Genomic DNA, 25,402 nt, shown 5'->3' with positions numbered 1-25,402 from the left:
AGGTAGCCCTCTCCAAGCCAGGGAGACAGCCCTCACAAGAACCCAACCACACACTAACACCCCGATCTCAGACTTCCAGCCTCCAGAACTCTGAGAAACAAGTATGTGAAGTCACTCAATCTATGATATTTTATCATAGCAGCCCAAGCTAAGACAGCCAAAATATGGAAGAACCTCATGATTGTAACTTTGTGCAAAAGAAGCCAGACATAAAAGAATACATATCACATACTTCTATTTATATGAAGCACAAAAACAGACAAAACTACTAATCTACATTGTTACATGAAACACTCATCTATAATCTTAATGAAGCAGTAGAGGATTCTGGAGGCCTTAGTGATGTTCTGTTTCTTGACTTGTTTGATTATAGACATGCTTGGTTTGTGAAAATTCACTAAGCTATACAGTTATGTGTGACTTTCTGTATGTATATTAAATACCAAAGTAAAAAAAAAATACATTTTTCTAAAACCTTAAAGAGTAAGACAACACACGAAAAAAGAAGAGGCAGATTTTGGAGGAAAAAAACCTGGTGTAGAAATAAAAACAAAAGGCCGGGGCACAGTGACTCACGTCTGTAATCCTAACACTTTGGGAGGCTGAGGTGAGAGGATCACATGATGTCAGGAGTTCAAGACCAGACTGGCCAACATGGTGAAACCTCACCTCTACTAAAAATAAAAAATAAAAAAATTAGCTGGGCATGGTAGTGCACGTCTGTAATCCCAGCTACTCAGGAGGCTGAGGCAGGAGAATCGCTTGAACCCGGGAGGTGGAGGTTGCAGTGAGCCAAGATTGCATCATTGCACTCCAGCCTGGACAACAGAGTGAGACTCTGTCTCAAAATAAATAAATATATACATATAAAACACAAGAGTGACTGGAATAAATATATGATTGTTAAACAGTAAATAAAAATAGCAAAAGGCATTCATTATCTGGAAAAAAGCTTGGAGGAAATTCCCCAGTATGCAGCATAGTGGGATAAAGAGATGGAAAATATGAAAGAGTAATTAGAGATATAATAAAACAAAAAGACTTAAATAGGATTACTAGCTGGAAGAGACGCAATATCCAAAGAAATGAAGGATGGGAATTCTCCAGAACTGATAAATATAAAAGTTCAGGTTCATGAGGAATGAGTTCCTCAGCAAAATAATTACTAATTATCTACACTTGGAAGCCTAATATTTTAGTGTTGGAGAGATTCTTTGAGATGGACTAGTCTGTCTCCTTTGTTGTAAGGATAAGGAAATTGAGACCCAAACAGATTAAGTGATTCACCTAGGATCAAAAAGTTGACTAATGGTAAAGATAGAAATCAATATGCTGCATTTTAAGGGTTATGGATAACAAGAGCAAAATAATTCCCCAACTTCAACTTTCCGACCAGTATCACTATTTATAGCAGTAATGTGAAGATATTCCTGTTCATAAAGAGAATTTAGCCCACACATTAACAATTGAAGGCACTGCTGATTCAACTGCCTTAACAAATTTGCTTAATAAATAGTACTTAATGAAGAATTAGGACAAACTAGAGCTCTGCCCATACATACCTTAGAGAAAGCAATTGTTTCAAGACAATCCCTCTTTAAATTTAACTACAAGGCCATTATACTCTTTTCAGTGCATAAACTTCGCATCTATTATCTTTTCTTCTATTTAAATGTTTCAGCATTTTACAGTGCTTTTGAATTACATCTTTTTCTATTATATACATCATGATATAAGGTAAATTACTTTCTTTGAAACAGAATAATTCACCATCTAATTGAACCTCAAAACGTTCATTGTAACTCTGATACAAATTTCAAACTGGTCAGGGGACACAAAATGTACTGAAGATCTGATACAAAGCACTCTTATTTAATACAGTAAATCATTTCTGATGATGAGTCAATGGCCTGTTTTAATTCAAGTATTTAAGAAAAAAAGGACCTAGTCAGCACAGGTAGAGGAAAGTATGTTTAGCCTTTATTTGCATTTCAAAACTTTGAATTTGCAAAGAGCAAATCTCTGTTACATAAAGGTCCTGGATTTTAAGACTATAAATAAAATAATTCTATGACTTTTAACAACTTTTAAGACAATATTTTTCAAATATAAAAAACTTAAAGTGTCAAAATGAAGTAATTTGGTATGTTCCAGGTTGAAACATTTTCAGATTTTTAAAATCTTTTACCGTTTTCTTACAAGTAAAACAACTTTATTACATCATGAAGGTTTAGACCTAAAAAAATATAAGACCCAGAAATTTCTTGAATATTTTGACAAAAATGAAAAAAAAATTGAGTTGGTATTTAAATACCAGACTATCAGGGAAAACTAATTTGTTTTATGAATGAGTCTTGAACTTTTCAGAGTATCTCAAATCAGTTTCAACTGCTTATAAGAGCTGATAAGATTTTAAAGTTTCAATAAATTTTAAACTTTTCATACTTATTAATCTGACAACGATAAAAGGGGAAGAATTATTAGAATTAGCAATTTAGTTAGCAAAAATGAAAATTAAAACTAAAAGGACAACAGACTGAAAAATTCTTCTATCAGGTATTTACAACACAAATAACTCATGCAAATATGTACAGAAATCATTAAGATATTTATTTATATAAATGAACAAAGTATACATATAAATCACATAAAAGCAAATCAGAAAAACTTTTGATTTTTCTCCTATATTTACTAAATTAGAAACAACATATAAAACCCCTACTCAAATGGTAACACTGTAAAATGTTACAACTCTTTGGGAATGCAATAAGGCAAACATAAGTCATAACGTTCTTCATATTATTTCACTAAATAATCCCCCTCCCAGGAATTTATCATAATAAAATTTAAAACTACTTAAGTATTCAGCAATAGATAAATAAATTAAGCGTATGAAGTAATATAATTAAAATAATCATTATCACAACTAAATACATATAGATAATACCAAATGAAAAAGTCAATTTAAAAGTATAGGTGCCTTAAGACTATGTGAACAACAAAAAGGAAAATAGTAATACAAAAATTTAAATTCTAAAGTTACTACATTAAGATGGTAGAGATAAGAGTAATTTTCCCATTTGGCAAAATTTCCTTCAGTTTTAAATATAAAAGAAAAAGGGTGACTATCATTTTTTAAAAATTGTCAACAATCTCTACTCCTCTATTAGTAAACTCTATGTGTCAATTTTTAAGTTGAAAAATACAGCAGAAATACCTCCGATGCGTTCTAAAACCTAAATATTTTTCTATTTGGACTTTAACTTGCAATGGAAGAGGACATACTGTAACCTGTACCATTCCAACAGGCAGGCGCAGCCACTGCCACCTTTGGTTGACACACACTGTGGGGCACCAGATATGAACAGTTTTAAAACTGCACATTTTCATTTTATGACGTTGTGTGTTTGGTATGTTATGTTAATGCATCATGGTATTAACATTCTTTTTCCTTACAATTTTGTCTCATACTAAGAATTGTTTTAATGTTTTCATTTAAAATATGTTGCCAATATGCTGAAAATGCTGTACTGATGCATATATACTATTTTACATTGAGTTTAAATTGGGTTAAGCACAAATAAAACTACTTTAGTTTACATATTTTAAATTTCAGAGTTAGAGATGACAAAGCAGGAAAACACCTTTAAAAAGAAAGACAAAGCATAAACATCTAAAAACTTGTATTTTATGAAATTTCTCATGAGTCTTCCTTTTGAAACCATATTTGAGTAAAGGAAGAGGGAGAATGTTTCCACAGACTGGCTGCATTGCTTTCCCACAACAAAAATATGAAGCACTCATTATATATGAAGTTTACTATTATAATGTGGCTGCATTTAAAAAATTATGGTAAAGAGGGATAGGGAACTTTCAGAAAGCTATCTGAATGAAAATGTTTGAGAAGAACTGTTTTTAAATATTTAGAGCAGAAGAGATTAGCTGGAAATGCAGGGCAGCCATCTCAACATCTATAAATATCTCTGGACAGAGCAAACAAAAGAAACAATGTCACAGGGATAACGCCCTATAGAGAGATTTAAATAAATACTAAAGAATAAAGTTTTTAGTTGAAGACACATTCTTTACATTTTAAAAATGATGTTAGTAACTTGGTACAAAGTGCTTAACCATGTTGAAATTACCATGAACATATCTCATAGCTGCCAAAATACAAAACTATAGGAGCTGTCTTCTGCTCTAACGGTAGGAAGATGACTTCAATTATTAGTCTTCTACTTACAACCTGTTAGTGGTAGCAGTAATAATTTGGTTCATTTACAAATATTATCAAAGTTTATTCATTTCCAAGATCTAAACTAACACAGGTATTACTAGATGATGGCCATTTTATCAAAGAAATGTTTTTAATAATAAACTCTCCAAAACACAAGAAAGAGATCAATAATGGCCAGTTTAAACAACTTAAAGAATTTCAATAAAATGAAGCCACCAGGAAGCCTAAATAAAGTAAAAATAACACTAAATTATGTTCATTTTTGTGAAACTAAAGAAACATGGAGCTCACATATTTTTTCTTTGATTAGAAACTTGTTCAACTTTTTCACAAGACTTAAGCCAGATCAAATTCAGAAAGTTAATTTTTTTCTGAATCTAATCATATTCATATTTTCACAATACAAAAAATCCTAAAAGAACATTCCACAACACAGCAAACAACTGAGCAACTGCAAGGCCATTTATAATGCATAGCAAATAAATTATATGCTATTGAAACTGTAAATGATAGAGGTTTTTCTTCATGCAAAAAAAAGAAAAGTTAGAAATATTGTTTGTCTTTTGAATGTAGCTTGTCATTCTGCATCTGCACACAGGATTCAAATGTCAACTAGAAAATGATGATATTCCCAGGTCATCTCAACACGTCTTAATTACATCATCTTCTCCCTTTGGCTCATTTAGAGTTATATATTCACAGCTCAAAACCTGTTCATTAGACTTCTCAGGTTTTGATTTTTTAAGTGCCAGCTCTGCTGGGAAAAGAGATGAGCAATGCTCAAGAGACTGTGCAATGTCATCAATTGTCCATTTGTCTTCAGGAAGGGCATGTTCTTCTAGCGTAAATGGTCCCTGTTTGGTTCGGGTCAGCTCTAGCACATTGGCACAGGAAGACAGTTCTATGGCAACAAAAGGTGGAGAAAAAATCCAGAAGATAATTGATTCAGTATTTCATAGTCTATAATTGCTCAAATGACCGTACTCAATTCAAATCTCTCAAAATCACCTAAAAGCACGAGTATAATAATCCAAGAACCAAGAGCCCTGAGATAAAGAAATGATTAAACAGCAAAATAATACTTAATAATCCACCTTATAAGCTGCTTTAAAATCAACAAAGAACTTGCACACGTTTCTGTTATTTAATTCATACAGCAATCCCATGAAGATAACCCTCACTTCACAGATGAGATCGTATGACCTGTCCAGTGCAACAGCTGCCAGTAAATGGCACAGCCAGAACCGAAACCTTCTGGCTGTTTTTATAAAGACTACGGCTTCCAGTTTAAAACAATTTGAAAATAACTTTTAGAAGGTTAAATCTTTTTTTTTTCCTATCCCTAGTTTGAGTTAAAATCTTTTGTACTTGAAAAGATGTTGGCCCTAAGTTCATTATTCCTGTCTTCATTTTCTGTTCTCTCTTTCTCCTCTTTCCCATTACAAGCATTTCACTGCAGCTGCTGAGGCTGATAATTGCAAGCCAGAAACCTACAATGCTTTTAAAGCTGAAGGCAGCAAGAGTTCAGTTCCTAAGGCCAGTACTCAGAAATAAGAAAAACGGAAAATTCCCTCTTCCCATTGTAAAGGAGTATTGCTCTCTAAATGATAATTCATAATTCATTTTTATGCTTACCTTTTCCAATGTCACTGACCAAGCTTCTGATATAGAAACCTCCTCCACATTCAACATCTGGAATGTTAACAGTGACATAGTAAATTGCTAACCTCCTATGAAATCCACTTTACACAGAAATGATGCCCCTAAACAAATGTAAAAATGCACTATGCAAACAATTGAGTGATAAAATATTTATGCACTAAAACATAAATTATTCATCCAGTAGCATATGTGTTTGTGAGACTGAAAAGTCAGAGTGTGGAGAAAGCAAACAGCAGAAACTCATGAACACATTTTAAATTAACTGGCAAGTCATACCACTTTAATACTTCAGCCTTGTTCATTTAATAGGCTTTAAATAGTTAGAAATCTCAGCTTTGCTATCATGAGCTGTAGATTTTTAAAAATATTTTCAGATCTGTATGCCTTGTTCATTTAATAGGTTGTAAACGGTTAGAAATGGTAGCTTTGCCATCATGAGCTGTAGATTTTTAAAATATTTTCTGATTTGTACATTCAAAAAAAATACAACCAACCAACCAACCAACCAAAAACCCCTTTTCACAGTGACAAGAATTATGTTCGGGGTACTGCACTACACATGAAGAACTCAGTTTATTTAAATGTTCTCTTGGAAATACTCCTGAAGAAATCATAAAACAACTTAAAATTATACAATGTCCCAGAACTGAATGTAAATCTAAATATCTTCTTAACATAAGTTTATTGGTTAAGAACAGGGCTCTCCATTATTTTTATTCATCAGCAACAAGATGAATAATTATTTTATTCATCTTCCTGAAAAGAGCTGCCACATTTCCACACAAAAGGACTACATTCTAGCTGCTTCAAGTCTTACTGGTACGAATAAAGTCATTTGGGGGAATTAATCAAAACTCACCATCTGGGGATTTTAATCACGCCCCGCTTTCTTCAGTCAGCTCACGGTTGGGGGCCACGGCTGAGATTAAAAGTGGGCACTGGGATGAAATGCAGGTGTGCTAGCATTCTTGCATGATATTTGACTTGAGTGAAAAGATAGCTCTTTTGGCCTGTTACGCTCTCCCTAGTCAATAAAGTATTTCTGACTTAAATGCAATCTGAAAAATCTGAGTTTTTCTTGCTTTCATAGAGAATATCTACTCTGCCAAACCAGCTGCTTCATTTTCATGGAATGGAGCACAACCTTTTTAAGTGTGTTTTTTTCATTATCTGTCAAATATTTTAGAAGCAGGAACCTGAAGAGACAAAGTGACTTTTTTTTCTAATGATACAAAACCATATCCTTCAGAAACATAACACAGATAAAACAATAGTGCCAATCAGAAAAAGCAATACAGTTTAGATTAAAAGATTTGGGGACATTATTTTTAAAAGGAATCCTATTCAATCCACTGTGAAATTAAGGGTAGGACCAATTTAAAGGAGTCTGAGGATTAAGAACTACAGCTTTGGATTCTTCACAGATCTTACATGTTTATAACTTTCTGCAGTCAGATCATAAAATTTCCAAACAACAGAAATGAACTTTTAGTGTTTACATTTATTTCAAATATGTATTAGAAATTAAAATTCATAACTTGAATTTAAAGTGTGACCATGTATTCAAGAATACATTTCTGACTTACCCGTTTTTTCCATATTTGCAGGATCTTTAATAAGTTATAGGTGGTGAAGAAGGGGGTGAGGGGTTTCTTGTCCAAAAACTAAAAATGCTTTGTTTTCAATGGAAAACTAACGTCAATTCTAAAACTGAATGTATCGGGTACTCGCCAAGGAAAAGCATCCAAAAGATAATAAAAACTAAAATTTAAAAAGTATATACTCCTTACCTACTCTTCTCTATAGAGATCTAAAGTATGTTACTTTCAACTTTCTAGTAAGATAACATAGTACAATACATGAAACAGCCTAGTTAGAAAGGCATTTCTGAACCTCCATATAGCTACAGGTGTCTCATTAAATGTGTTACCAAAAAAGTATGAAGAAATCCTAACTTTCCTTAAATTCAAATTTTAAAAAATCTCCAACATCCTACAGATCTATTAAAATGACACAAAAGTAGCCAAATACAAATCAAAAGTACATGTAAATACAAATGATTTCAAATTTCTCCATCTTACCTAATGTGAAAAATGGTGGCTGGAATTTTTGAAGGGAGATACTGTACACAGTCACTGGCCTGGCAGGTTTTGCTTCTACAACTTCACCTCTCTTCATCAAAGTCGAAAGTCTCTGTCCATCTTTCTTTAATGCAGAATAGCTTATGAGATGAGAGAAGGAGAAAGGAAACGAAAGGAGAGCAAGAATTGAGAGGGATTTGGAAAGATTGAGAGATTATAATTCCAGATTTGGCATGGAAAGGAAGGATGACTGGCAGTGCTTGACAATGAAAATCCTTCTGAAAAATGAATGAATTTTTAATTCTAACCTACTCCATAATGCTGTCATGGATAGAGTTTCTAAATATTTCTAAGGCTGATATAACCTCATCCTGGCACACAATAAGCAGTGTAACCAATTTTATTCTTCAATCATTTTTCTGGAGATGATCTATTCATGTCTTGTCCTTACAAGTCCTCATTCTGTGTTAAAGGCACAAGGAATTTAGTAGACTCTGGTCATAATACTCTCAGCTATATTTCCTTGAAACAATCTCTACTATAATATTCATTTTTATATGTTACCAAAACATTTCTAAGAAGCTAATAAGCAAATAATCTACTTAGCGTACCTTAGCTTTTCATAAAATTTTACTAGAAAACAAAATCCTTGCAATAATCATAGAAAATACTAAACAATTCTTATACATAAATATAAATGTTTAATTTATTTTAACAATGATCCAAAATAATATTTATGCAGATCTTGCCAAAATTTTTAAATTTTTACATTTGAGGCAAAAATCATGAAAAAGCATCTCCTCAGAGATATTTTAATGTTCCTTAAAAAACCCCAAGATTTTAAATACAAAATAAATACTAAAATCTAAAAAAAAGTCAGAAACTTATCCTGACATATCCTTTAACCAATTCAGCCATTTTTTTTAAAAAAAGGCAATTTGCTTGAAATGGTAATGTGCATGAAAATATGGCTACATGGTATTATGATCTGAATGCCAAACCTCCAAATTTATATGCTGAAATCCTAACCCCCAAGGTGATAATATTAGGAGGTGGAGGCTTCTGGGAGGTAACTAAGTCGCAGGGTGCAGCTCTCATGAAAGAAATTAGTATGCTTATAAAGGAGGCTCCAGAGAGCTGCCTTGCCCCTTCTACCATGAGAGGATACGGTAAGAAGGTGCCATCTGTGAAGGCATCTCAGGCCTTCCCCAGACACTGAGCCTACTGCACTGTGATCTTGGACTTCCCACCCTCCAGAACAGTGAGAAATACATTTCTGTTGTTTATAAGCTGCCCAGTTTATGTTATTTTGTTACTGCAGCCCAAAGAAACTAAGACAAGCAGTAAAGCAATCTACTTATATTTTTAATAAGTTGTAACTCTCATCGGTTTTGCTGGTTACAGAGAACAGTGAAGCAAAAGATCGTGCCCAATAGGAATGGTCTCAGCACCTGACATGCAGTGCTCGTTAGGACTCTGACTCACAGCTCTGAATTCCCTCCCAGACTGGACTGGTCCCTCCACAACAGTTCTAGGAAAAGAGACATCTCTGGGCTCCAGAACTGCCCTGATGTCTGTTGATAGAATCAGAAAAGCCAATAAACACTGTAATAGTACAGATGCCAGGTTGTGGCCACACTCAGAAACAAAGGAGACCACATTCCACTCCCTCTTAGAGGGTGTTAAAAGCTCCACATCCTGTCTCACCTTTACTTGAACATTTGGCACATCAGATTTAAAACCTGCCTCACCATATGCTAAGAGGAAACTCGTGTATTTTAACTAGAGTCATGTTACCCATTGGAAAAGAAAACATTTTTCCAAATTTACTAATTGAACTTACAGGGGGGGAACTTGCATTATATTCCCAGTAAATTTCTGTAGAATGCCTTCAATATCTTCTTGTGTTATTTTATCTGCCAAAAATCAACAAAAAAGACACTAAAACAACCACAGAAGTACATGTACTATATTCACAGCACCAACAGCCCTGAACATTCATTTACAATTTTTTCCAAAAAAGCATGTATTACGGTATATGTTTTATAGCCAAAATTCTACCTTGTTAAAAAGAATAAAATATACATTAATGAGATAAAAGAGGGAGAAAGTCTTATATTCTTTATTAAAACAATTTCATTTGCTTCAATTTTTCTCCAATAAAAATAATGCAATCATCTTATATATATACTCAGTTGGTTCTGACTATGGCCTTAAGAAGATCTGAGGAAAATCCCACATTAGCTATAGAAATGATCCTGCAGTAATTAATAATGAAGTGATCAGAATAAAAGCAGCAAAATAATCCCCGTAAGTTCTTTTCTAAGTTTCTCTAGGGATCAAATATTGTAAATAACTTAATGTGGTACTTAACATTAACAGGCATTATCCACATTTTCAGTTTTACCTGGTAAGATTTCAAATCTGTTTTATGTTATGGCAGAAATTTTACACACTCACATTCAACTCTGTTGTCAAGTAAAATTGCATTTATCTGTCCCCCCCAACCTCCCCCTTCTCTATTGTTGGAATTTCTCTCGTTTTACATGAACACTCACAGCCAGCCTCAAAAATAAGCCAGTGCAAAAAAAGAACACACGTAAGCAAGGGTTTTAGCATGCTTACTAAACAAGCATTTTTTAAACAATGATTTTAGAAAATGTGAATGAAGACATATGCATAAAGCTTTTAATATCTGTTACTTAGTCATGTTTTCAGCTTTTGTTTGGTATTGCTTCAAACAAAATGATGCAATATTAAAGCAGAGTTCTAGCATGACCCCTGAGCAAGGGTGACATGCAAATTAGTGAAGTGTTCCATATTTTACACATTTTATTTTTATTCTTTTTTTTTTTTTTTTTTTTTTGAGACAGGTCTTAATCTGTTGCCCAGGCTGGAGTGCAGTGGTGTGACCTTGGCTCACTGCAATCTCTGCCTCCTGGGTTCAAGTGATTCTCATGCCTCAGCCTCCCAGGTAGCTGGGATTACAGGCGTGTGCCACCACACATTACTACTTTTTGTATTTTTTAGTAGAGGCTGGGTTTCACCATTTTGGCCAGGCTGGTCTCGAACTCCTGACCTCAGGAGATCCACCCGCCTTAGCCTCCCAAAGTTCTGGGATTACAGGCATGAGCCACCGTACCTGACCGTGTTCCATACTTTAAAAAAAAAAAAAAAAAAAGACAAAAAGTACACTTCTGCAATTTTAAAAACTAAAACCTATGATACATTGAAATTCAGAATTTTCATACTCAAAGATGTCTTCATACATATTTCCTATTTAGTAATAAACTAAATCACAGAAGTATTCTATTATCTGTTTAGTTCACACCCAGTGATAAGAAATTTCAGTGCTTTTACCATTTTGTAGAAAATTTATCTAAATTTTTTATTCTGGTATATGTGTATTAAATTTGATTTTATTTGAACAATATTAAATAAAAACGAGTATGCTTTGAATTACTCTTCCAATACCAGAATTAAAAGTCAGCATGGAATACTATGTCCAGATTTTAATATCAATCCAGCAAGACAGTTTTAACCTCAGTATGACCTTGACCCTTAAAAGCTAAACACAAACAAAAGACTAGAATCTACTAGACTCAAACAGACAGAAGAGCTATAAAACTCAAAAGAATCCAAAAAGGCAGACCTCAGATAGCATACTGTTTCTCAGATATATCTCATGATACAGATGAGGATTTTTCTATGAAAAAATTTTAGTCTATGGCAATATTAAGACATTATTACTAGTGGAACCTTAGTTATACAAATGTAAGATTTCCAGATCTAGACAGCCAAGGCTGTCACCAAGCTGGCACTTGCTGAAGGAAATGCCACTGTTGACAAAATTGCAATAGTTCACAACTTAGCCACATATTTTTTAAAACAAGGCCAAACAACTTTCTACTTCTGCTAAGCTGGTCTCTTTACTGACACTCCTGCAACTGTGTACTCCTTTGTGCTGCTTTGGTGGCCCTCTTTTGCTGATATCACCACACACATGATGACAAGATGTGTTCTTTCTCATTCTACTTCTGCCATACTGTCTCTTTCTCTGACTGAACATGTCAAGCATCTGTGGTTTGTGCTGTTCACTCTGTAATTAATCATACATAATTTTTAACTATTCTCTCTTTCTACATTTATTCTCTCTTCTTTCTACATATTCTATTTCTACACACACACACATACACACACGTAGGTATTATCTCACTAATGAAATTCTAAGCTTCTCAAAGACAAAGATAATTTTTCTTATATAACATACACTATTAAAATGGCACTCAGGACATCTACTGAATTTAATTTGCTGAAGAATAATAGAATCTCAAGGCTGAAGGGCATTTAAAAGTCACCTAGGCCAATCATCCATCTGATGTTTGAATTACTAGGCAGCCTACACAGCAAGTTATCTTATAATAAAATCTAAGCTTGTGGTACATGAGTATATAGTACAAAATGGCTATATCCAAAACATGATATAAGTCCAATCGAAATAATAATAATTGTTCTTATAACATAAGAATAAAGACTCTACTTCCAAAGTATTTAAAAAGAAACAGAATAAAATGTCCACAGTAAATATATCCAATAATTAGGCAGAATAAATATATTTGGTAAAAGAGGTACAAGTGTTGTAGGACTTGGGTAATTATTTTTTGTTTAGCAAATTAATAAGCCATCAAAGTGACAGCATTCATTTGAAATTAACTTTTTAAAATCATTTTCATAAAATGAATATATACAAGATTATGTTATACATCATTATTTCCTTAAAATTTTACTTTTCCAGTGAACTCACAACATGATAGTTGAGACTTAACTGGACTATAGAGCTAAAACCAATATGATTGAGTTAAAAACCATATTTGACTATGATAGAGTAACTGTGACTGGACAAATCTTGCCACCATAAACAGCTGTTAAACTGGACAAAATATATTAAGCAACAATTTCTAGACAGACAACAGGCAGCAAGGACCGTAATCCCTGAGGAAAGAGAAACAAAGCAAGTCCCATGATCACTTGCTTTTGTCTGGAGGTGCTTTCTTAACTGTGGGACAGACAGGGGGATAGTCAAAGCACAGTGATCTCACTGAACAGAGATCAGAATCTGAGGAAGTAATGGCAGCTGGAATTTGAGGAAAACACACAGAGAAAGAAATGTTAATGAAGGCCCCCTCGATACTCTGACTAAATTCTAAGCTGCACATACATATATACCGTCTCTACAAAATTAACTAAAGAAGTACTACCAAAGCTCCTACAAGGCTGGGGGATGTTTTAATTTAACCATCCAGAATGAAGAAACTTTGCTGAATGCACAGGTCATTTGACAGACATCCCAGAAAAGTCATGCTTTAGGAGCAGAGCTAATCTAGACCTGGGGAAAAAGTCTACTTTAGAGCCATTCTAATATAAAATCTATACAAAAAACAACTAGAACAAATAAGTGAGTTTAGCAAGGTTGAAAAACACAAGATCAATCTACAAAAATCAATTCCATTTCTATATACTACCAATGAACTACTAGAAACCGAAACTTCAGAATTTGAGGTACTCAGAGATTTCATAAACAAAGGATGTAAAGATCTGATATTGAAAACTACAAAACTATGGCTATAAAAGACCTAAATAAATGAAGAGAGATATCTTATTTCATGGGTCAGAAGACTCAATATTGTTTAGATGTCAATTCTTCTGAAATTGATCTACAGCTTCAAAACAATCTCAATCAAACTGCCAGTAGGCTTTGAGTGTGTGTGTATAAAAATTGACAAGCTGATTCAAAAATCCATATGGTAATGCAAAGAACCAAGAAAGCAACTTTGAAAAAGAACAAGTTGGAGGGCTAACACTCCTTAATTTAAAGACTTATAAAGCTACAATAATCAAGACAGTGTGGTAGTGGTTTGAAAATAAAATACATCAATGGAATAGAATTAAAAGTCTCGAAATAAAAGTATGCAGATATGGACAACCGTTTTTTGACACAGGTCCAAAGGCAACCATAGAAAGGATAGTCTTTTAAAAAATGGTTACAAAACGATGTACATATGCAAAAAATGACCTTGAATCCATATCTGAAATCATATTCAAAAATTAACTCACAATGGAGAGAGGGGTATAACACTTTTATGATGATAAATATGTTCACTATTTTCATTATAGCTATGATTTTAAAAGTGAATGTATATTAATTTTTAAAATTATATATTTTAAATACAGTATTTCTGTATGCCAATTATACTTCTAGAAAGCTGTTTTTAAAAAATAAATAGGGTCTTCAAACTGAATTGTGGTAATGTATTTGGGGTGGTGGGACATCATGGCTGAGCTTGCTCTTGGGTAATTTAGGAAAAGTTATTTGCTCCAAGTTTGATATTTCAAAATAAAAGAAAGGTTATAAGGGACTATTATAAACAACTTTATACCAATATTTTTGAAATTTTCATGAAATGACAAATTCCTAGGAGAAAAAATTATCTATATTGATATAAGCAATAAAAAATAGTATAACCAATAGTTGGTAGAAAAAAATCCAACCCATAGTTTAAAACCTTCCTAACAAAGAAAACTCAAGAACAGATGTCACCCTGTAAATTCTACCAAACATTAGGAAAAAAACAGCAGAAATTCGCCCTGAGAATAGAAAAAATGAGAACACCACCCAAACTCTTGTATGAGGTCGTCATAACTTTGATATCAAAACCAGTCCAGGACATAAAAAGAAAAATACAGGGTAATCTCACTCAAACACAGATGCAAAAATCCTAAAATAAATATTAGCAAAATAAATGCAACAATTTATATAAAGGATAACACACTACAACTAAGTTGGGTTCATTCCAGAAATGTAAAGTTAGTTTAATATGTAAATAAGGAGAAAAATCAAGAGATACAGAAAAAAAATTTGATAAAGTTTAATGTCTGCTAATGATTTTAAAAAACCAGAACTCAGCAAATCAGGAATAAAAGGCAACTTCTTTACTTTGATAAGAAAATTATTTTTAAAAACCTATAGGGCCGGGTGCGGTGGCTCAAGTCTGTGATCCCAGCACTTTGGGAGGCCGAGGTGGGCGGATCACAAGGTCAGGAGATCGAGACCATCCTGACTAACACAGTGAAACCCTGTCTCTACTAAAAATACAAAAAATTAGCCGGGTGTGGTGGCGGGCGCCTGTAGTCCCAGCTACTCTGGAGGCTGAGGCAGGAGAATGGCGTGAACCTGGGAGGCAGAGCTTGCAATGAGCCGAGATTGTGCCACTGCACCCCAGCCTGGGAAACAGAGCAAGACTCCGCCTCAAAACATAAAAATAAAAAAAAACCTACAGAAAAAAATACGTAAGAAATAAGGTAGGAAGGACTTGTTCTTCCAGATATCAAGACAGTCTAAAACTACAGCAATTAATATAGTCTGGTGTACATACAAGTATAAACAAACTGATCAACGTAAAAAAAATAGATTTTTTTTTTTTAAACAATAGCTTAAGTGGGTACTTGAGTGTAATGAAGGAGAGTACACAAGAGTACTGGGAAAGTGCTGAAGCAACTGGACATCCACGCAGGAAAAAAAGGTGGACTGCAGAGGGAACATGAAAGGCAAACCAATAACAGCTTCTAGAACATAGGAAAATATCTTCATGCTTTAAGAGTCAGAAAAGTTTTCTTAAAACAGGACACCAAAAGGACCAACCATAAAGGAGAAGGCCTGATAAGCTGGACTAAATTAAAACTAAGAACTTGTGGTTTTCAAAAGATAAGAGAGGAAAAAGGCAAGCCACAAATTAGGAGAAAATATCTGCAACACACATAGCCAAAAGAAGAGAACATATCCAGAGTATATAAAGAACCTACACATCTCGAATGGAAGGTGCTTAATAAAAAACAAAAACTCATACAAATGTATAAGAAAAAGGCAACTCAAAAGGGAAAGAACAAATAAAAAATGGGTAAGAGACCCGAACAGACAGATAATACACAAAAGAAAATGGCCAGTAAGCCAAAAACACTTGATGAGGTGCTGAATCTCATCAATAATCAAAACCACAATGGAATACGACTACACACTCACCAGAACAGCCAAAATTAAAAACACTATTAATAGCTAAGGATGTGGAGCAAGTGGAATGCTTATGCACTGCTAGTGGAAATGCAAAGTGTTCCAAGTACAATCACTTTGGACAACTGTTTGGCAATTTCCAGTACAGTTAAATATACACCCATTCTATAACCCAGGAACACATGCGCGCGCACACACACAAACACACACACACACACACACAAATATATGACCTATATTCGATTTGGGTATATACCCAAGAGAAATGACGGTAGAAATATGTCTACCAAAAGGCAGGTATAAAATATACACAGCACTTTATTCACAAAGCCCCAAACTGGGACAGTATGTGTGTAGTATATTCACACAGTGGCATACTACATAGCAATAAAAAAGTCCAAAATACTTACACATGTACCAACATGGATCTCAAAAATATACTAAGTGGAAGAATTTAGACACAAAAGGACACATAGTGTTTAATTCTATTTATACTAAATTCAAAACAGGCAAAACTATGCCTTAGTTTTAAAATCATCTCCATAGTGTTGGACGTTAGAATAGTAGTTATCTTTGCAAAAGGAGGACAGGGTAATGACAGATAGGGCACAAGTGTGGTTTCTAGAAATCTTCTATTTCTTGACTAAGGGTGATAGCTAGCTGCACAGATATTTGTTTTGTGAAAATTGATAGAGCTGTACCTTTATTTTTTGTTTCATTTTCTTTACTTGTACAACATTTTATAATGAAAAGTTTAAATACAAACAGCTCTGTAAGAATTTTTATACCCAGCTACACACTAGTCCAATTATAGCATATACCCTATTGGTTTACATCACAATTTGAAACTAAATTCAACTCTTGAGCTTACTCCAGGATAAGTCTCAGCAGCCAAACCATATACAGTCCAAGAGGAGCCAGTACTGTTAGATACAACATTAGCTACATCCATTTGAGAAGTCCTTGGTAACATCTGATCTCAGGACTAAGGGGTGGTGGCGTTTAGAATAAAAGATTAGCATGAGATTCCACTTTTTTTTTCTGCCTTTCTTGCCTCATGGGAAGGACAGAAAAAACTACTCCCATTACAGGGACAGTTAGGCCTTCCCAGACGCTTGGTCCACATCTAGCCTGAGAAACTATGGTCCTAGTGTCCTGAGCTCAGTGGAGAACAGATGAGCACACTGAAGCTGTGTGTCCTCAGAGACACCAGCAATAGTAGCAGACACTTAATACCTAGACGTGGATGAGAAGACAGCAGCAAAAGGCAGGAAGATGCTGTGCCTTTCCCGGCTTAACTGCAATGATCTTTTCTGAGAATGCCTCTGCTACCTATCTTTTTTTTATTCAAACTCTATATGTCATATATGTCATTCTGTATGCTATATACTACAACACAAATACACTGAGGACCAAAACAGACATGGTTTCAGCCCCATGGTTTCAGTCATGCAGAAATACACCTGCATGACTATCCGGCAGACATCCTGAAGTCTGGCAGTACACTGGACAATTCTTCATTGTGTTCTACGATCCTCTGTGTTACAGGACATCTGGCATCCCTGGTCTCCACCCATTGAAGGCAGCTGGTGTCACCACCACACCCAGTCATTGTAACAACTAGAAACACAGTTTTTAATTGACCTGTCAAGAACAACTGATGTTGGATAAAGTAACTCAGTATGCAGTCAATGGCAAATTAATGTTAAGTCATTTTGTCCTATCTAGACAAATACTATTTTTAACTGTTATGTCAGATAGCTGAAAGCTATCTCAGAGGAGTAAGAAAATGAGTCTCTGGCTTAGACTCAAACATCAAAGCATGTAACAAGGCCTTTCCCTTTGTTCTCTATCATAACACTCTATTATTCCTAAATAGCACTTTTCACTATTTACAATTATGCTGTATGTTTGAGTGTTGATCAGGAGTTCAAGACCAGCCTGGCCAACAAAGTGAAACCCCGCCTCTACTAAAAATACGAAAAATAGGCAGGCATGGTGGCGCATGCCTGTAGTCCCAGCTACTCAGGAGGCTGAGGCAGAAGAATTACTTGAACCCGGGAAGCAGAGGTTACAGTGAGCCAAGATCACGTCACTGCACTCCAGCCAAAAGACTTTTAGTGTGCTAGTATCTGTGTGTTTACATATGAATGCACCTACTTTATTATAAATTACTTTTATTTCTTACTTATATTCCATTTACAATATCATATTGATTTTTCTAAATGTATAAGTAAATTCAAGTATCTCTGAATTTTATTTCAGTATAGTAAAGAAGGCATTGTAAGATATTGGTCATAGGTCTCTGTATTAGGTCTCAGAAGGTTGAGAATATTGATCAGAGTTCTCCATTAGACAGTAAGTTCCTTAAGGACACAGGCTAGGTCTTACATTTATCTATCTTTCCCTTGGTACCTGCTATAGCAGCTTCAACAAATAAAAAAATATTTGTTGATTTACTGTAAGCACACAGAAAAATCACACCCATCAGCAAAATTCTCTGAGCTCTCATTTTCCGGGACTACAAATACTATTCAATAAACTGTAGGAAGCTCTTCTCTTCACAGTCGAAAAAAGTTGTTAGTTTTGCTATGATTTACTGCGTCGCTACAATGAGATGATTTAACAAACTGAGCTTTCTTTATTTAAGATAAGTAAATAAGGTTACAAATTACCTAACACAGCATAGAGCTTTTTAAAATTCTAAAATGCTTAAGAATAGGAAGAAAGGCTATGTTTAAGTATTTTTGTCACCCTGGTCCCCCACTTTCAGCATCCTCAGTGAATTACACCATCACGTAACCAATTTTAAAACCCCAAAACCTAGATCATGGTTGACAACTTCCTCACTATCCCATCCAATCAACTAAAAAGCAAGTCTTGCCAGTTTTACTTCCTAATTATGGGAAATTTTTCTAATAGGAAAACTCTGTCTCTACCACTGGCACCCTGGTCCAACCTACCATCATCTCTGCTTGCACTACTGTAAGAGCCTCATGACTTGTCTATGAGACCTCCAAATTCATTCTCCTCCAATCAATCCTCATAATCACACTATGAGGTTGCTATCATTATTGTCATTTTGGAGATGAAAAAACTGCAACATAAAGAGACTAAGAAAATTTCAAATTTACGCAGCTAGATAAGGGCAGAGCTAGAAATTAAACCCAGATTTGTTTACTCTAGTGCGCCTTATATTTTTCACCACGTGGTACCCCCCCAGCCTTAATTATATTACCCCAGGACTACTCTTCTGAATAATAATCATTCTCCTTATTATGGTTTGGTAAATAGAGTCAGAGATACAGGAAACTTAATTACATAAGTCCTCATGAATACTTTAGTATACTCTGAAAATCTCTGATGTCCTCTTATTGCCCTATGTCTCCTTAATCTTACAAGTCTTCTGGTTGAAGGTTAAAGCTGGTTTTCAATTAAGTGAGGGTCTGCTATGCTAATAATAATAATCCCAAGAATATTTCAACATCTGTTTTTGAAAAGTCTTGAAATAAATTAGCAATTTTTCTTTTCATTATGTTGCTTGATTAATTGAGCAAGATACTAAGCTACATATAAATGTTAACAGAATAAATGAAGCTATTATGAACAATAAAAAGGTTGTCCTCACTACTGGGGCAATACGCAATATGTAATAAAGATAATCAACACAAAACTATGAGGGGGCCAAATGCTGGCTTGCCTACGACTAAGAGATAACAGTAAACAAACAAACAAAAAAAACCCAGAAAGTCCACAAATTGGTGACATAATCATACAGGTGAACTGACTTAGAAAACTGCAATTGCGGCCGGGCGCGGTGGCTCAAGCCTGTAATCCCAGCACTTTGGGAGGCCGAGACGGGCGGATCACGAGGTCAGGAGATCGAGACCATCCTGGCTAACACGGTGAAACCTGTCTCTACCAAAAAATGCAAAAAAACTAGCCGGGCGAGGTGGTGGGCGCCTGTAGTCCCAGCTACTCGGGAGGCTGAGGCAGGAGAATGGCGTAAACCCGGGAGGCAGAGCTTGCAGTGAGCTGAGATCCGGCCACTGCACTCCAGCCTGGGTGACAGAGCGAGACTCCGTCTCAAAAAAAAAAAAAAAAAAAAAAAAGAAAACTGCAATTGCTGCATTATAAACAGCATAAGTACTGTGAAAGCTGCTAGGAGACCATTTCATTTATCTATCCTTCCTTAGGGTAGTGAAAGAAGGGATAGTAGGAAACTTAGGGTGGGCCCCAGTGAGTTCTGCTTTACTTTCAGAGAAATAGCTCACCCTCTGTCCTCTTTTTACATAGTCCAAAAGCACAAAAACATGATGAGTTTTAAAGTACTAAGCCTGGTACATTTATTTCAACAGCTGACAGGTAATTTTTTTTTTAATGGCGAGACAGATAAAATCTAACAGAGTATCTCCGCTTTGTTGCTCATTTACTAGGGAAAACAACGTAAATCCTAGCCGTAAGTGCTTTTGCAAGCAAGAAGGTTATTTGGAAGAATAATTCTGAACACTTAGATCTGTTTTAAAATTCTACCTTCACAGAAACTTTCCGTAAATGTTAGAAAACAGGCCTACATTAGATGAGCTTCATACCGTAAGGTTTTTCTTCTGTTACCTTCCCCGTAGAATCTAGTGTATCAGTAGCTTTCCCCAGTTCTCCAATGGCAATATATCTCTAGAGGAAGGGAAACAAGAGAGAAAATGGGCCATGAGACAAAGAAATACTGTTATGCATGTCTTGAAGTTTATACAGAATTTTACTAATACTACCAACCTGGTACAAAATAAAGGCTAAATGGTTTTGTTTTTAATATGTGGAAAGCAATTGTGTAAACTGAAGAGCATTCACAAACGTCTCACACTAGCCAATACGAGAAAGAAAAACCCGATTTTATTGATAATTATGGCTTAATAATTATGACCGTCATTATTGTAAACAAATTTCTCAAACCACCTTTATACTAAGAAGTTTGTTTAAGGAAAATTTTCAAGTCTATCCATGAGTAGAGAGAATGGTACAATAGCCCTGACCCCATGGCCATGTTAAGTTTCAAGAATCTTCCCACACATATAATTAAAATTAACTTCAAATAAACCAACTTAGTACTTCTTACATGAAATACTAAGACAATTCTTAGTAACTAGGTCATGCATTTAAACAAAAGCTAGATCTGTAGAAAAAGAGCAAAACCAGTATAGTCACAGAGTTAGTGACTTAACTATTACATGTGGGTTTTTTTTTTTTTTTTGCGATGAAGTTTTTGCTTGTTGCCCAGGCTGGAGTGCAGTGGCCCCTGGGTTTAAGCGATTCTCCAGCCTCACCCTGTGGAGTAGCTGGGATTACAGGCACCCGCCACCACACCTGGCTAATTTTTTGTATTTTTAGTAGAGATGGGGTTTCACCATGTTGGTCAGGCTGGTCTTGAACTTCTGACCTCAGGTGATCCACCCGTCTTGGCCTCCCAAAGCCAAAGTGCTAGAATTACAGGCGTGAGCCACTACGCCCGGCCATGTATTTTCTTAATAAAGATAAATTACTACTTAAGATCTCAGGAACAAGAATCATTTCTAAGAACTGATCTTTATTCACAAGTGAAGAATTAGATCATTCTTAGTTACATGAGGACTGTCTTATTTCTCATCTTAGGACACACTTGTAGTACATATTCTTTTCACTACTCTCTTTTGGTCAAACGCAAATTTTATTTGGGGCATCACATGAAGCAGTGAAAAAAGTGCAAGAACTCTATTTCCCACTGAAAATAATCTGTATTTATGTGAGCAATTTTATAAAAGAAAGTTCAAAGTACTTTGCAGAAATACAAGCTTATTAATTACAAATTTATTAGGCTAGTGAAGGGACCCAACACAAAAATGAGAAAAATATTAAAACTTCAAGACTTCCTAAATATGCAGACATTTTATAACAGCTTAAGGGGTCTTTGATGAAATCACCTTAATATTATATAGCTCAGATTTTTTAAAAAATAAATATAATACAGAAGGGAATATTTCAACACATTTGAATTAATTTTTTTAAAGTTTCATAGGTATTGACAAAAATTAGTTTTTTGTAAATAAACACAGTCTCATCACCTGAGACACCCATTCCTGCTTCTGTATTTTGGGACAATCAACCTTGATTAAGCATACCACAGGGAGAAGTACGAGAGAAGTACAACAATGGTAAAAGCACGGGCCCAGGGTCAACTGGCTGGGTTTGAATTCTGACTCTACCACAATTTGTAGATCAAGCTAGTCTTTCCTGCTGGAGCTTAATTTCCTTATCTTAAAATGTGGAAAATAATAATGCCTCATGAGAAGAAGCAAAGAGTTTAGAGCAACAATATCTAGCCCTGGTAAATAACAGGTAATAATATCATCACCATTTTTATTTTCTAAGAAAGAAAATATTGAATGATTCACAGTAACACTGGCTACAGTTGACTCATCTGGTTACAGTGAGCTCCCATAAGGAAAGCAAAGCATCAAAATGTGTTTTTTTTTTTTTTTGCCTTTAGAGTCTAGTTGCATAAGAAAACCACAGTGCAATCTTGCAGACTGAGCCTTGAAAGTATCTGCACTATCCCGCTCTGTAACAAGATTCAACTACGAACCTTAACATGTTTCCCAAGTATGCAATGCCCATTCTAGTCTCTGGACTCTTGGTGTTCTATGCACCTGGGGCACATATGCCACTTCCCTGCCTTGAAATCCCTTTCTTCTCTAAGGATCAAACCTTATTCAGCTTTCAGAGCCACCCCTTAATCCATCCCAACTTCCAATTACCCATCTCCACAGCATGACTAAGAGTAGGTGCTCGATACAAATTCCGTACATAGAAAGAAGGAAGGCCCATATCAAATCCACAAATTCAATCATGTTTCTTAAGGACTATGAATGTCCAAAGTATTCTTCTAAGTGCTAGGGAAGGACACACAGATACATAAGATAGAGTCCTCTCCCTCTAAGAGGTTATGGTGTAACGGGAAGACTTCAATAAAGACAACTACTGCAGAGTGGACTGGGTATAATGGCAACAACAGACATTTCTGGTTTATCTCACTGAGCTCTCATATCACACGGCTTAGCACATGACGACCTATAGAGATGTTCACTGTTTTCCAAGTATATTTTATTGATCCTTCCTTTCTTGAAGCATGAACTCCTAGCTAGAGTTTCCCACTGCTGTTCTATTGTGTTTTTTACTAGATAGAAACACAGTAGCAGCTTAATAAAAAGTTGCTGACAGAATGATACACATGCTAGAGAAGTGCCTATGTGTGCAATTCTTCACATTTCACCATAGTTTTGAATATCTAGATTTTATCTGCTAAGTCTCAACCCATTCCAGGGTCTGCAATTATATTGTATGTAGCTATGTGTTGGATTCTTTTTAGGGGAGACAATATCTAAATCAACATTCTTAAATCAAATCAAAATGTTCTCAAACATTTTGGTTTCAGCGCCCCTATACACACTTAAAACTCATTGAGAAACTCTGTCATACATTTTTTTAAAAAATCCATCTGCCTAGATTTATTATGTTAGAAATTAAAGCTGAAAATGTTTAAAACTTCCATTAGCCATCACAGCAATGATGCCATGGCACATCTAGTAACCTCTGAAAAACTCTGTCATGTATTCGTGGGATTGCAAGTTAAAAAGGCAAAACTAGGCAAATACTTTCAATTCCAACAGGCACCCTGAAAGAGCCTCAGGAGTCCTTAGACCACACCCTGTGAACCGATGACTGAAATCATAGCTGTTTCCTAGCTTTCCCTTGTCCTCGCATCTAGTAATAATTATCCTTCAATTTTATTCAATTATCCACAAACCACTTAGAAAAATTCACCCACACAGTTAAGCCTCCAGCTGAAACAAAGTCTCACGACCAAAAAGATACTGGGATAGAAGAAAAAAGACATGGAGACGTATACATTCAACCCTAACATTTTATCTTATGGAGTCTAAAATACTTATTTTCACTGGCTTAAATTCTACATAGAGTCTGTGCTTTAGAGCTGTTAATTCTCCAAGACGTGTATCTGGGAATTGTGAGTTCTACTACTGTATTCATTACAATGTAATTCCACTGCACCAAAGAGAAGTCCTGAAGAACATTCCATTGACCTGTGTACTCTGTGGGACTCATAGTTTCTCACTGGTATTATTCTACTCTCTACTTTACTCATCTTCAAGCTCCCTGAACCCCACAGCAGATATGAACTAGACATCTCTAGCAGCAAATCAGCTTCTGTACTGTTTAGGAGAAAGAAAAATGTTTCTATTACAGAAAGTATACACAATCATTTCCTTGGATCTCAACTGAGGTGTGATTTTGAAACCTTGTGATTTAAAACTTCACCAACAAAAGAGGGATATTACTGAGGATGAGAAAGAACACTTTTTTAAAAACCTATCAAACCAAAAACATGTGGCTTTGAATGTCTTCATTAAGAAGGAACAGTTCTTTTTTATAGCTCATAAGTATAAGCCCTTTAAAATTTTCAATACAATATTTCTGAAATATATGAATATTAATAGAGTATACAGAAAAGGTACAAACTGGACTAGCCTCTGGAGAAAACTGATTAGAAATTCTGAAATCTTCAAGAGTTGGCTAAGTTTCATAGGAGCATTATTCAAGTCACACTATAGAGTTCTCATAACTGGTTAACCTAAAAATGTTACTGTGTTCTTGGGGAAAGTTACTATCCTTTGACCACACCAAGAAGGGGAAACTTCATTCACTCCAATGACAACACTTGTTTAATTACTGGAGGCGGATACAAAGTTGCCTTCTGAGGAAATGCTGGCTTTGCCTGCAGGTGCCACTATGGTTTACCTGCACAGAGATATGGAGGTACCTTTATATCTGGACATACTAGTTAGATTCTTTGGGTTTTCATAACCTTTCTGTCTGGTTTCTAAAGCATTTATAAAGTAACCAACTTTGATTAACAATATAGAAAACTAATAAAGACAGCATTCCAAAACCTCATCAAAGTCTGTTCCTTCAAAGTACAACATCTGGTATCCAGCTTTTGCTGAACGACTGGCTCAAAGAAAGTGTAATTTAGGGATGATAGGAGAGGGACTACTGCCCTTCTCTAGGTAAGCTACATTTTATACTTAGATCAACTTAGGCCAAAGGAACACATCAGACTAACCTCTCCGAATAATTTTACCTAAACTGTATTTTATGTAGCTCCATTTCTACATCTGTTGTAAAACTATTTTTGAAAATCGCCATCTGTCATTTAATATCCCTTATTGTCAGAAACTTCTTTCTGAGTTTAATGTCCAAGGAAAGTCTGTCTCTCCCTTAAAGAACTGGCATGCTTTCTCTTTCTGA

General features: G+C 35.1%; 1 protein-coding gene and 1 non-coding gene across 2 annotated transcripts in view; one reads left to right on the top strand and one right to left on the bottom strand.

Moving 5' to 3' along the window:
- Positions 1–2,585: 2,585 nt before the first annotated feature.
- TRUB1 (TruB pseudouridine synthase family member 1) overlaps positions 2,586–25,402 on the bottom strand; it is a 39,485-nt gene continuing 16,668 nt past the window's right edge. The window contains exons 4-8 of the mRNA XM_010363197.2: positions 20,638–20,719; positions 9,824–9,896; positions 7,981–8,120; positions 5,873–5,929; positions 2,586–5,138 (exon numbers count right to left, since the gene is read on the bottom strand). Coding sequence (XP_010361499.1) covers positions 4,879–5,138; positions 5,873–5,929; positions 7,981–8,120; positions 9,824–9,896; positions 20,638–20,719 — 612 coding nt within the window. The 3' untranslated portion in view covers positions 2,586–4,878. The remainder of the gene's footprint in view (positions 5,139–5,872; positions 5,930–7,980; positions 8,121–9,823; positions 9,897–20,637; positions 20,720–25,402) is intronic.
- On the top strand, positions 10,699–10,806 carry LOC115900562. Its single transcript, XR_004060239.1, has one exon. It is a non-coding gene; the product is annotated as a U6 spliceosomal RNA (small nuclear RNA).

Source organism: Rhinopithecus roxellana, chromosome 11, assembly GCF_007565055.1.
Source record: "Rhinopithecus roxellana isolate Shanxi Qingling chromosome 11, ASM756505v1, whole genome shotgun sequence".
NCBI lineage: Eukaryota > Metazoa > Chordata > Mammalia > Primates > Cercopithecidae > Rhinopithecus > Rhinopithecus roxellana.
The sequence above is the reverse complement of the archived record's forward strand: the minus strand, read 5'-3'. Positions and strand labels throughout refer to the sequence as shown.